Source organism: Giraffa tippelskirchi, chromosome 6, assembly GCF_054371585.1.
Source record: "Giraffa tippelskirchi isolate mGirTip1 chromosome 6, T2T-mGirTip1v1.2.pri, whole genome shotgun sequence".
NCBI lineage: Eukaryota > Metazoa > Chordata > Mammalia > Artiodactyla > Giraffidae > Giraffa > Giraffa tippelskirchi.
This window is the reverse complement of record NC_137280.1, coordinates 24,457,627-24,471,909: the sequence shown is the minus strand read 5'-3', so window position 1 is coordinate 24,471,909 and position 14,283 is coordinate 24,457,627. Positions and strand designations below refer to the sequence as shown.

Sequence of the window (14,283 nt, the reverse complement as noted above, 5' to 3'; positions counted from 1 at the left end):
ATTCCACATATAAGTGGTATCATACAGTATCTGTCTTTCTCTGACTTATTTCACTTAGCATAATACTCTCCAAGTCTATCCATGTTGTTGCAAACAAAATTTCATTCTTTTTCATGGCCAAGTAGTAGTCCATTGTATAGATGTACCATATCTTCTTTATTTATTCAGCTGTTGATAGATGCTTAGCATCTATTAGCAATTGTATATATTAGCATATATTAGCAATTGTAAATAATGCTTCTATGAACATTAGGGTGCATGCATCTTTTCAAATTAGTGTTTTTATTTTTTCACACCTGTCAATGGCTATCATCAGAAAGACCACAAATAACAAATGTTGGCAAGGATGGAAAGAAAAGGAAACCCTCATGCACTGTTGGTAGGAATGTAAATTGGCACAGCCACAGTGGAAAACAGTATGGAGGTTTCTCAATAAACTAAAAATAGAGTTATTATATGATCCACTCCTGGTTATATATCTGAAAGATCAAAAATACCACTCAAACTGCTTTTGAATTGTGATACAGAAAGTTCCACAAGATAGTGAGTATTATTTGTTCCCGAGAGTAATGCCTGGCATGAGATTGGTGCTCAGTAATTGTTCATTGAATTAAAGAAATAATGGCTGAACAAAGCAAGAAAAAAGATGAAAAGGTCAGATTTTAGAGGGCTTTGAAAGCCAGTCAGGGGAAATTGGGGATATTTCTCTTTGAAATAAGATGATGTGTGCAAATTGCTTTTGGAAAATTAGTCACAGAGGAACACTCAGATAGATTCATTCTCATCTTAGTACTTCTGCTCACATTGTTTCCTCCCCTAAGTTGCCATCCCTCTGCATCTCTGTATATTCTGTCCAGTGTAGTTCTCTTATTGGGAAGGATATTTGAAAGGCTTGTTGGAAAGCCAACAGGATTTTGTATAAAAAGTAAATTATGATTTGAGTATGCCATGTTTCTAAGTCAGCCTGTTCAGTCTGAAAGTGGGGAAATCTTCCTCAAAATTCTTATCCAGCAACAAACTCACTATCATACTAGCTGGTTGCTAGTTTTGCTATTTTATAATTCAAAGACAGTCAATAAAAGAAAATAAATTTTAATTAAAACCAGAGAAGGATATGGAATAGCAAGCAATACTTTTTCAGGGAGCAAAATAGAGTGCTGGATTGGACTTAGTCCCAACTATGCGTGTATGTACTCTTTTACAATTCATTTATTATGTATGATACACATGCACACACATACACAGAAGTGTATTGATCAATATTTAACAACTGGCTCTCCACAGAAAAGGGAGGGGCCCTGAAATGTCATATTTGCTGATTCCTACAATATTAGTACTCCAATCCGGAGAAGGCAATGGCAACCCACTCCAGTACTCTTGCCTGGAAAAGCCCATGGATGAAGGAGCCTGGTAGGCTGCAGCCCATGGAGTCACGAAGAGTCGGACATGACTGATCAACTTCACTTTCACTTTTCACTTTCATGTATTGGAGAAGGAAATGGCAACCCACTCCAGTATTTTTGCCTGGAGAATCCTAGGGACAGAGGAGCCTGTTTGGCTGCCATCTATGGGGTCGCACAGAGTCGGACACAACTGATGCGACTTAGCAGCAGCAGCAGCAGCAGTACTCCAATCATGACCAATTTTAAGCAACTAGTGTGAAGTCACTGAATGTAGATTTGCAAAGAAATGCTAGCCACTCACTCTTGCAAATCCTGTATTCCTTGGCTGCAACACATGATCTGCCATATGTTCTTTGGGGAGCTGCTGCATACCAAGTTCAGTGCTGAGGGCACTGGGAATAGGGGCCCTACTCTTACAGATGTTAATGGCAATGGGAAGACCAACAGGTAACAGCTATGATACATAAGAATTACTAAACCAGTACAAAGTACTGTGGAAACAGGTAGAATATCTAACGGAATGATTATAGCTAGGCTTTCAGTTATATAGATCTGCCTGAGAAATGCAGGGAAGGCTGGATGGGGTGCATGGGGGAGCACCATTTGATCTGAGACTTGGAAGATAATTGGGAGCTTGCCAGATGAAACGTTTTCCAGCTGAGAGAACACAGCAAGTTCAGAGAATTACAAATAATTCAGTACCGCTGGGGCATAAAGTGTACTTTAGGAGAGCCATAGCAATGAAGTTAAAAACATATAAAGGAGTCAGGATCATATTTGTTATGCTAAGAGGTTCAAACTCTAGGCCTCAGGGAACTATAAAAAGCATTTTGATGACATATTTGTGTATTAGAGAAACCTCCTGGTGAGCAGTGTACAGGATGATCTGGGAGATGGTGGAATGGGAGAGGCTTGGTGAGGTATGTCCTGAAATGGAGCAGGTGAGAAATGGTGAACTAGGACAACGGTCGTGTGACAGAATAGGTCAAACATGAGAGCTTAGGAGCTAGAATCACTAGCATCTGGCTATCACTTGGGGTGGGTAGATAGGACAGAAAAGCACTATAAGGCCTCCTAGATTTGTGGTTTGGGAATCTAAAATAGGAAAGAAGAAAAGTGATACGGATTCATGAAGGAAATAAATGGATTTAGATTTAGTCGTATTGGATTTGATGAACTTACATGATGTCCAAAAACCAGTTAGGTGTATGGGTCAGATGTCTTTGCTAGAGCTGTGTCCTGGGCTCTCATAGGCGGGAGTTATAACCATGGGTGTGGATGTAAGTAGGCGGAGTGACAAAGGTCAGGGCTGGGAAAGAGCAAGCACAGTCGGTTCAGGCTTTCCTCTGGAGACAGCACACTTCCATTGTCCCACTTCAATGATACTAGACTAGTCTCTCCCTGAATGTGCCCAGTCTTCCCCTATTTACTCCTCTCTCAGTTGAACTTTCTTCCTTTTCTCTCTGTTCTCCTTATTGCTGCTTTTACACATTCCGTCCATCTTCACAGGCCCAGATCAATGCCCCGTACTCCACTGAGCTGTCCCCCATTCTTCCCCAGTTTGCTTCTCTCCTCATGGATGCTGTGTCCTCTATTGTAAAGCACAATAGTCTACTCAGGATTATTCGTGCACATGGCCAATAGTGAGCCCTTGAAGGTGAAGAGTTTGCTTTTAAATGTCCTGGTGGCCTCTAATATCTAGGAATGTTAGGTGATTTGGGGGTTATGAATGAATGTTTCATTAACCTGGGGAGGATATTGAATACTCCCGAGTATTGGACTTCCCTGGTGGCTCAGATGGTAAAGAATCTGCCTGAAATGCAGGAGACCCAGGTTCAATCCCTGGGTGGGGAAGATCCCCTGGAGAAGGGAATGGCAACCTACTCCAGTATTCTTGCCTGGAGAATCCCATGGGCAGAGGAGCCTGGTGGGATACAGTACATAGGGTTTCAGAGTCAGAAATGATTGAGCGACTAACACTTTCACTATTTTCATTTTTCTTTGAATATAAAATGATCTACCATAAAATTCTGCTTAATGTTGACCTAGCTTTAACTTTATACCTTTCACCTTTCCCTAACTCAACAAAAGTAAAGGAGACTAAAAACATGGTTACAGTCCAGCCTTCAGCTGTCTGGAACTTGGACTATCTACAATTTGAAGAATTCACAAGAGGCTGCATAAAGAAATATAATTTTTCATTTTCAAGGTAGCTGATTTTAAGGGGTTTTTTGGTGTGTGGTCAAATTGAGAATTCTGTAGGCATGCAGGTTTTTTTTTTGTTTTTGTAGGCATATAGAAAAATTTATTTTTCTCTACCAGAGAAATTATAACTCAAAGCTGCAAGTATAAAATTGAGAATAAACAATTTGTGTTCATCTAACCAAAGGACACAAAACATGAAACTGCAGGGCACTTTCACTGAGGCAATTAATGGCAGATGGAGTTTTTCCTTATATAGGATGTGAATTAGAAAATGGAACACTTTTCTTTAATAATAAAAACTAAGATGGCACACTTAGATATCTGTGTGCTAAGTGACAAAAATTGCACTCCCCCCATTTTAGAGATCTTTTTATTATTAAGAATATAGTTGGGCCCAGACAAATAGACAATTAAAAATGAAAGATGGACCTGTTAGAATAGTATGAAAATTTCCCAGTAAACTTGAGAAACCTCTGATTTAGGCCTAATGCTGAAGAGTTTAGTATCATTAATTTGCCTTTCGAGGTTAATCATTGATTAGGCTACCCACACAACTTCAGGGCTTTCATGTTTGCAAAAATGTCAGCCCTACTGCCACTATTTTGCCTCTTTTCCTTTGTGTTCTGTTTTCCTTGTTCAGGGTTTCTTCCTTAAAAGGATAAGAGTTGGAGGGAGGCAGGGGAGAAGAGACACATTTAAGCCCCTTTTTTATCCAAGTTCATAATTTTCCATGAGCACATCCTACTCAGATTGCTCAGTCAGAGTTGGAGTCAGGAGGCTGCCCAGGGGGTGGCGATCACTGAGAAGGACAGGACTGAGGGAAGGGTAGCTGGTGGTACAGGTGAGGAGGGGCAAAACCGTGGATTTTGTCTGATGCATCTCACTTGATTCAAGTCACTCTATGAGGAATTGTTAGTTTCATTTTATTAATGAGAAAACTGAGGCAGAGAAAAACTGACTTACAATCTTATCCATTTTCTTGTACTCTGTGCTATTCTTGGGAATATTAATTCCAACATTTTGTGTAAGGCAGCATCTAAGATTATATATCTACAAAGTGAAGTGAAGTTGCTCAGTCCTGTTCAACTTTTTGCAACCTCATGGACTGTAGCCTGCCAGGCTCCTCTATCCATGGGATTTTCCAAGCAAGAATACTGGTGTGGGTTGTCATTTTCTCCTCCAGGGGCTCTTCCCAATCCAGGGATTGAACCTGGGTTTCCCACATTACAGGCAGACTCCTTACAGTCTGAGCCACCAGAGACATCCAAAGTGAAAGTCGCTCAGTCGTGTCTGACTCTTTGTGACCCCAAAGATTATACAGTCCATGGAATTCTCCAGGCCAGAATACTGGAGTGGGTAGCCTTTCCCTTCTCCAGGGGATCTTCCCAACCCAGGGATCAAACCCAGGTCTCTCACATTGCAGGTGGATTCTTTACCAGCTGAGCCACAAGGGAAGCCCAAGAATACTGGAGTGGGTAGCCTTTCCCTTCTTCAGGGGGTCTTCCCTGCCCAGGAATTGAACCCAGGTCTCCTGCATTGCAGGCAGATTCTTTACCAATTGAGCTATCAGGGAATCAGCAGTATATATATCTATATTATATATATATATATATATATCATATATCAGCAATATATATATCTATATATTGACTATAATGATATAAAAGAAAATCAAGTAAAAACATGAGAAAAATATTACTAAATGCTAATAAATTATGGTTTTGAGAGGTAGGATATTGGATGCTTTTTTTCTTATGCCTTGTTTTCTATGTTTTCCATAATACACGATTGCTTTTCTATCATCAGCAGCAACAATAGCAACAACAGCAACAAATAAAGGGCATGTATTTCTTTAAAAGGAAAACTGCTTTTGTCTCTTGGGTTACCAATATTCCTCTTCAGAAGGTAGAAGACTTTTAAGAAATTTATAGAAACAAAGATTATTTGGCCTTTTAAAAACTTGTTCAGTCAAACAAAACCCATAATGAAAAATTTGCCACAAACTCTTGGAGTTTCTATTCAGACTATGTTACACAGTTCCCCACTAGCTATACTGTTAAAAAAAAAAAAGTACATTAGAGTGACTCAACTGAAAATGAACCTGGTAGCCTGATCTATAAAACAGTCTGTATACCCCTGTGCCCTATGGAAAGCAAATATTTGAATTGAATGTGTTTATTCACAGTGTTGTCCCTTAGCAAGATACTCCTGTGTCTCCAAAATGCCAAAAGATCCAATCAATTCCTCAGGCAATGATAAAGACATTTCATCTATACAATGTTGAACACTTGAATTGACTGAACAGAGAGAGATCTTTTGGTATTGTGTAGATGGAGCTGAAATGTGACAAACGTGATCATTTAAACTATGGCTCTAGCATCAAAACAACCAACTGTAAAGCAAAAGATTGTCAATCAGATAATTCTTTTGTCTACACAAGTCCAAGCTATTATTTAGAGTAATTTGTTTTATCGACTTTACCAAATATTTAGCTGAATCTGAATAACAGAAAGAAAGAAGATTCTGACCTGAGTTTTCTGCATTGGAAATATAAGGTAAAAGTAAACAAATCAGCAAACACAAACCTCACACTTGTCTCTCACATATAAGTATTCTTTATATTTCCTCTGAAATGTAGTTCTTCTAAGCTATGCACATTTGACTTTAATTAGTTAGAAAGACCTGGTCCAGACAGAATATTTATTAAAATGTAAATTAAACTTGCCCCCCCAAAAAAATGTGCAGAGAAAATAGTAGAATCAAATCCTGGGGCTAGAGGAGGTGGAGGTTAGAATCTTTTGAAGATTTAAGAAAAGAACCATTCCAGAAGAGGAAAAAGCCAGATCAAAGGGTCACTGATTTTGGACAAAACTGACTCCCCTTCATGGTTCTCATTCCATTCATCGGAGACACCTCTGTTCTTCCAGACTCAGAGCCATCGAATTGTCCCCTCTTCATCCTTTGTATCTGACATGTTCACATCTCACCTCCTCTTTCTTTGAAACCCCTCTCTGGTTCATACCGTACTTTAAATTCTCCTGATAGGGAATCTTGCTACAATACTTCATGCCTAAATTACTACCAACAGCTTCAAAAGTGGTCCTTCTGCTACCAGTCTCTCAGCTTGCAAACCTGCCTCATCCACAGCTGTCAGATTTATTGTCCCCAAACACCACTTTCCTCACTGCTGCCTCCTGCTCACCAGTCACACTCTTGGTTGCTCCTGCACCAAGTTCAAACTTCTTCCTTTGCCTGATAGTTGGGATCCTCCACAACCCTTTCCCTCATTCTTTTCTCTCTTTCTCTCTCACAGATACACGTACGCACTAGCAATCCAATCTTACTTTTTGCTGTTCCTCCAAAGACTTCATTTTAATCAACCAAATCACTGCTGTGTGTGCTTAGTTGCTCAGTCATGTCTGACTCTTTGCAGCCCCATGGGCTGTAAACCTCCAGGCTCCTCTGTCCATGGGGATTCTCCAGGCAAGAATACTGGAGTGAGTTGCCATGCCCTCCTCCAGGGGATCTTCCCAATCCAGGGATTGGACTCAGGACTCCCGCATTGTAGGCAGATTCTTTACCATTTGAGCCACCAGGAAACCAAATCACTACATACTATAAAAATTCCCCCATAGTACCCTGTCCTGGTCCCCTCTCCAAATCCACACCATTCTCTTTCCAGCCAAATCCTCATGACAACCCCAAATGCTCTGAACACAATTCCAAATGCCCTGATTATTAAAAGTTTCTTAGAGAAGTTACCAAATCCTACACACACCTGTTCAACCAATGATTTTTGGTTAAATGATGCATGTATAGTTTAAAGAATGCTGCTGCTGCTGCTAGGTTGCTTCAGTTGTGTCCGACTCTGTGCGACCCCATAGACAGCAGCCCACCAGGCTCCCCCGTCCCTGGGATTCTCCAGGCAAGAACACTGGAGTGTGTTGCCATTTCCTTCTCCAATGCATGAAAGTGAAAAGTGAAAGTGAAGTCACCCAGTCGTGTCCAACTCTTAGCGACCCCATGGACTGCAGCCTACCAGGCTCCTCCGTCCATGGGCTTTTCCAGGCAAGAGTACTGGAGTGGGTTGCCATTGCCTTCTCCGAGTTTAAAGATAAATCTCTCTATTTCCCTTATAGTTGCCAACATATTAAAAGACTCAGAATGAGGCTCATTAAACACTCAGATGAACCCACTTTAGGTGTCCTTCATCAGGTATTTCACTGAACCCTCGCACCAATCCTGGTTTCTATTTATCCTCATGCTTAAAGATGAGGAAACTGAGGCTCAGAGAGTTCTGCTTACCCAGGGCCATATATCCAAGCTTATTAGAACCCTACAATTTTAAAGCCCAGGGTTTTTTGGAGCCAACTCTTTGGCTTTTTATTTTACCACTCAGCCTCTGGGAGGACAGCCTATCTGTAACAGCTTTGAAATACGAATGTGAACATGTAACACAATTAGCAATTTAAAGCACATTATTAATGCTGATAGGTACTAATGACTGTAATTGAAATGGAAGACATTAGACGAGACAAACAATTTTTTAGAATTTATAACAAGAATATAAATGAGTCTAATGAATGAATTTACTCCCTGACCTTCTTTGCTACAGACATTAACCCATGTTTAGTCTCTAACTGAGATGTACATATTCTTTACTCTCTTAATGTATTTGTTACTGTTTGCCTTGGCAGATGGCCAACAGACCTCTCTAAGTTTCCCTTAATCAAGTTTTGGGTAATAGATGGCCAAATATGCCTTGTATTAGGTAGCACTGCTTGTAGGCTGCAGTCCATGGGGTCGCTACGAGTTGGACACGACTGAGCAATTTCACTTTCACTTTCCACTTTCATGCATTGGAGAAGGAACTGGCAACCCACTCCAGTGTTCTTGTCTGGAGAATCCCAGGGATGGGGGAGCCTGGTGGGCTACCGTCTATGGGGTTGCACAGAGTCGGACACGACTGAAGCGACTTAGCAGCAGCAGCAGCAGCTAGATCCAAAGCAACAGAAATCTAAGAGCTGGCAATAGTTTCTCAAGTCTTTCCTTTCTATCATCTAGGCACCTTTAATAATAAATGTTATATAAATCAAATGTCATGATATCATTTAAAGTGTTGTATATATTTCTTTTTAGTGACAGTTCATTATTCATTTCATTCATGCCTAAAACACCACTATTTATTTGTAACTTACTTCACTATGTGCCCAACATTCAATACAATTCTTCATATTTCAGCAAATCCAGAGATTAGGAAGTGATAGTATGAATGATTCACCTGCATACTTTAAAAAGTACACTCAGTATCTGTTTTTATACATAGGAAAAACTAAATATTTACAGGATCAAAAATAAAGAAAGAAAATTTAACCTATTTGAATGAGCAAGTTTTGGTAATCACCTGTTCTTTTTTCTGTTTAACAAAGAAATAAAAGGATCTGAAAGCCAAGTTCCTAGATAACTTAGGTGTGTAACTATAGGTAAAGGTGCACATGATATAAAAGTATTCCTGCACTTTCTTATAAACTGTATCTACTGAAACACAGTTACACTTCACTCATATAAAACCACTATTCAACAGTAACCACCTGAGCATTCAGATGATCTGAAACATAGCTATGCTTAATAGGAAAAAGACGTGTGAAAACTGCAATCATTCTTTGTAACAAATTAAGCTTGGTATTAGCCTTTTTATCAGAACACTTCCTGAGCAGAGTGCATTGTGAGTCTCTACATGCTGGGACATTTTGTAGGGAGCTGAAGCAGAAAGTGATAGAATCTTTCTCCACTAAGACTGAAGAAAAAAAAAAAAGTCCAGGAACCCCTCTCAGTTTCAGTATTGTTTCGACTCATCTTTCCTCAAACTATCTTGTCAAATATTTGTCAACCCACTCCAGTGTTCTTGCCTGGAGAATCCCAGGGATGGAGCCTGGTGGGCTGCCGTCTGTGGGGTCGCACAGAGTGGGACACGACTGAAGCGACTTAGCAGCAGCCGAGTTTTTAAAAATATCCAGCTGCTCCCTATAGAAGCCAGAAATGGCCTAAATATATTGATAACATTTCTCAGAGAGGCACAAACATTTTAAAGGTAGAATTCTAGGGTTTCGGTTTATATTTCCTTATATTTTAAAAGCACACAAACTAGTACCTGCTGGTGTGCTGTCAACATTTCCCCATCTATTTTTAGATCCTCAGTTGTTTTAGAGATGGATTTAATATGTAAAGCAGAGGCTTACACCAGTGAAACGTTTGTATGATTGTGTTTCAGTTTTGCTGTCAGCTAAGTAGGGCAAAGTTGATCCTATCTCACAAGGAACTCTCTCCCACATTTCCTCTGTGAACTCGGAGGCTCAGATTTGCTTACCTGCTTCCTTGAAGATACGGTGCTGTTGAAATATCTATTAGAGGTCTTTGAATTCAAGTTCTTATTCTGATGGGTTGAGTCATTTTTCCATGTGTTAGAGTTTTCTTTAGGATCTGAAGGAATGGGATTTAAGAAGAGGATCCTAGCTATGAATCCGTAGAGAACAGTGGCTAGGATCATTGGCACAACATAAAAGACACCAAAGTCCATTAGGTAAATAGGTGAGTAGTAATTCCTGGAGATCTTGTAGCCACAGGACACTACAATAGCATCTTTATAGGTGCTAATATTGAGATCCAGCAGGAAGAACCAGAGCATACAGTAAATGGATGTGAAAGTCCAGACAAAGATGATTATCTTTTTGGCTCTGGAAAATGTGCAGAGAAACTGGGCTTTGATGGGGTGACAGATCGCTATGTACCGCTCAATGGTAAAGGCTGTGATTGAACAAGAGGATGCATTAATGCCCAAGTACTGGAGGTAAGTAATGCAGAGGCATCCAACGTAGCCATAGACCCAGGAACCGTAGATGCTGTCCGTTATGTTGGGGAGGCCTGCGGCCACCAGGACCATGAGATCAGCTACTGCTAGACTCACCAGGTAGCAGTTTGTGGGGGTCCTCATGTGCTTGGTCCTCATGACCACCAGAACTACCATGATGTTGCCCACGATGCCCAGACCACAAATAATGAGCACAAGTAAGATGGTGACCACTTGGTATTCGAGGGCTACCACAGCTCGTGGCTGAAGCTGAGTTTGGTTCAGTTCACTTCCTGTCTCGTTTTCCATCTTTAGTGGCTTGAGGTTTCTCTGGAACACTTCTCAACACATCTTCCTTCTGGTGCCCTGCATTTACCACAGTGGTTCTCTCCCCCTGTAAAGAGTTATAGTCCATATTCATTCACAGAGTCACAGTCACTTACAAGTAATTCTCATGTCCTCCCCTTTCACCTTCCATTTTTCTCCAGTAATAGGGCTCATATGTACTACTGAAAACTCCTTTTATTGCAGTCTAGCATAGGATGGAGTAACAGTTTTCACCACTTTACAATAAGAGGGACTGATTTTTTCTTAATGGACAAAAATGCTCAAGAAAAGAGACACAGAAAATGCTCCCTGTTTTGAAATAATCCTCAATAGGGGGGAAAAAAGAAACAATATCAGCTACCTGAAAAACAAATCTCTCAGATGCTTGGGGAAAGTACAATAAAGAAGAAAAAGATATCGACTGGGGGGGGTGGGGAGCCAAAAAGCTTGACAGAAAATTAGCATCTGCCTCCTTGGCTGCAACGGGTGAGATCCCTCTGCTACAAAATAGCAAGCCTCTGAACCTACCCTCCTCAGGCCCCCTGCCCTGCAGACCCAACAGAGAATAATTTCTCCTCTTACCTTTACCCCTGTAGTGCTGCCTCTTCTTCCAGGTAGATGGAGCGGTAATAAGTGTGAGTTTCCAACCTTGCGGAAAGCCTCGTCCACTTTGTTTGGCAGGGAGACCACTTAGCAGGGCTCCGTCTTCAGAACTGCGGTTCCTCTAAACCCTCACAGCCTTTCCAACTGATGCCAGACCATACAGCCGCAGCAGGAGCAGCAGCAGGAGCAGCAGCAGAGAGCCTGGCAAATCATAGACCGTCCCCTAATGAGAACACACTCGGCTCTCTGTCTCCCCCTCCCCTCTCACACACACACCCCACACTCACACTCACAGACGCCAGTCAGTCCTCGCTGATTCATGATCTCCCCTCTGAGGAGTCTTTCATAAATGTGCTAACGATACAGTTGTAATCTGGAAGGCTGACGGTGCCAGCCAGGGGGTTTGAAGCAGCTGGTCTTATAGTTGTTTATAGTCTAAGTTCTAGAGAAACTCAGGTACCCGGGTAAATCCCACTCCCCTGTGGGACAGGACTCTGGGAGAGCAAATCCGTCTCAGCCCAGAGACAGCCCTTGAAGCTTGAAATATCTGTCTGAGCTGAAAGCACACTTTTTTCTCTATGATGGAAACCTGAGGACTATTTCTCTGGTGAACCAGTGAAGTCAGTTCCCTTCTCTCATAGTATGTGAATGGAAAATGAGTTAAAATTGATTTTAAACCATTTCAGCTGCAATCTTCTGAGACTTATACAGATTATTTTTTTTTAACCCATTTGAGATAAGAACATTGATTTCAACCTACATATGATCTGTGAACTTTGTTTTTCAACTCTGTTTTTGCATCACTTACTAGAATCTTTCTAACTGCTCTGGACACCTCTCCCCTCTTCACTCACCCTCTGGACTACCAACCACATGTACCACCCAGCAAGGTTCTGTATCAATTTATTTCTAGGTGGAAAACATATCCAGTGGAAATCTGAACCGGGGCCACTCTGAAACAGAACTATATAAACCATTTTTTTTAGAAAAGTGTACTTCAGTTTGATTTTTATTTCTCTAAAGTAGCCCGGGAAACAGTGGAAACATTGACAGACTTTATTTTTTTGGGCTCCAAAATCACTGCAGATGGTGACTCCAGCCATGAAATCAAAAGACACTTGCTCCTTAGAAGAAAAGTTATGACCAACCTAGACAGCTTATTAAAAAGCAGAGACATTATTTTTCCAACAAAAGTCCATCTAGTCAAGGCTATGGTTTTTCCAGTGGTCATGTATGGATGTGAGAGTTGGACTATAAAGAAAGCTGAGCACCGAAGAACTGATGCTTTTGAACTGTGGTGTTGGAGAAGACTCTTGAGAGCCCCTTGGACTGCAAGGAGATCCAACCAGTCCATCCTAAAGGAAATCAGCCCTGGATATCATTGGAAGGACTGATGCTGAAGCTGAAACTCCAGTACTTTGGCCACCTGATGCGAAGAACTGATTCATTTGAAAAGACCCTGATGCTAGGAAAGATTGAAGGCGGGAGGAGAAGGGGACGACAGAGCATGAGATGGCTGGATGCATCATCAACTCAATGGGCATGAGTTTGAGTAAACTCCGGGAGTTGGTGATGGACAGAGAAGCCTGGCGTGCTGTAGTCCATGGGGTTACAAAGACTTGGACATGATTGAACAACTGAACTGAACTGAACTGAAAGTAGCCCATGGGCAAATCTTTATATTTTTAAATGAAATCTCAGAAAATATGTCTTTCTTCTCTCAGAACCAACTGAATGCACCAAATGTTAATATCTGTCCACTTTTATTTCAGACTGACAACGAAAAACAGCCCTTAACTTAATTCCCCATATGGTGAACAGGTTGATTCTCTATTTTGAGAAGTGTAGATATTCTTTTTTCTAGAGGATGCCAATGGAAGAATAGATTTGGAGTAGACAGGATCATGGAGGTACCAGAACCATGTTCAAGGCTAGGTAACAATGGGATGAAGATGAAGCTTGGATGATGCTGAATGAATTCCACCCTCTGAACCATTGAGGGCTCCTGGAGTATCTAACTTCTCCTTCCAAATCATCCAGAGTTACAAGTTAATGACCCATGAGCCTGATTCAGGCTTCAGAAAGGTACAGTTTGGCCTGTACAATGTAGGCGCCAAAGTAGACTATTTAGACAACTTCTCAATATTGAAATGGAGATATTGCATACTAAATCTAGATTTCTACCTCTCATAAACACGGAGAGATCTGGCAGCCAAGAGTCCATATTCCTGCTAGAGATAATAACCATGAGCAGTGGTTGTGGGTAGCCGTTTGTGAGCTGTAAGATATGTCCTTTCCTAATTTCCTCCCTCTTCTGTCACATGCCAGCTTCGCTCAGTATCACACACACCTGGCCTGAGTCTGTGTACCACATGCAGCTCCTGAGACAGACAGTGGAGGGCACCAGCCAAACGCACATTCCTTTACCCGGAATAGGATTTCTGTCCACATTCTAGTTTGTTCGACCAGCTGATGACTGGAAAAAGGATGCCATCTTTACTTCTCTCCCTGCCCTTGGGGACAGAGATTACTCTGACCACCTTGCTCCTGGTGGAGTCCTCTCTATTTTGGAATAAAAAAATGTCTTCTAAGGTGAAAGCCCTGCCTCCCTACCCCATCCCAACACCACCACCTCCAATCTGAAAGACCTCTTGAAAAGTCACACTTTATAAAGCACCTCTTCCCCTCTCCCTGTCCTCAGGATTTTAGTCAGCTTTCAGGCATCTTTAAAAGTGTGAAACTTCACTTCAAGTCTTACATGTGGGTAGTAAAGATGAAGGGAGAAGTTGTCCATCTACAATGCTATCTGCCTTGGCAACTCCATCTCCCGGTAAATCTGATCGCATTCTTCAGCATTTCTATGCAAGGACACCATTCTGAGTCTCCATTTTGTCTCTA

At 41.3% G+C, this 14,283-nt stretch overlaps 1 protein-coding gene and 1 non-coding gene across 2 annotated transcripts in view; one reads left to right on the top strand and one right to left on the bottom strand.

Moving 5' to 3' along the window:
* TRHR (thyrotropin releasing hormone receptor) overlaps positions 1 to 14,283 on the bottom strand; it is a 553,356-nt gene that overhangs the window by 34,354 nt on the left and 504,719 nt on the right. Inside the window, exons 13-14 of the mRNA XM_081503056.1 lie at positions 11,365 to 11,586; positions 9,976 to 10,849 (exon numbers count right to left, since the gene is read on the bottom strand). Of these exons, the coding sequence (XP_081359182.1) occupies positions 9,976 to 10,764 (789 nt within the window). The 5' untranslated portion in view covers positions 10,765 to 10,849; positions 11,365 to 11,586. The remainder of the gene's footprint in view (positions 1 to 9,975; positions 10,850 to 11,364; positions 11,587 to 14,283) is intronic.
* On the top strand, positions 3,186 to 3,257 carry TRNAF-GAA (transfer RNA phenylalanine (anticodon GAA)). Its single transcript has one exon. It is a non-coding gene; the product is annotated as a tRNA-Phe (tRNA).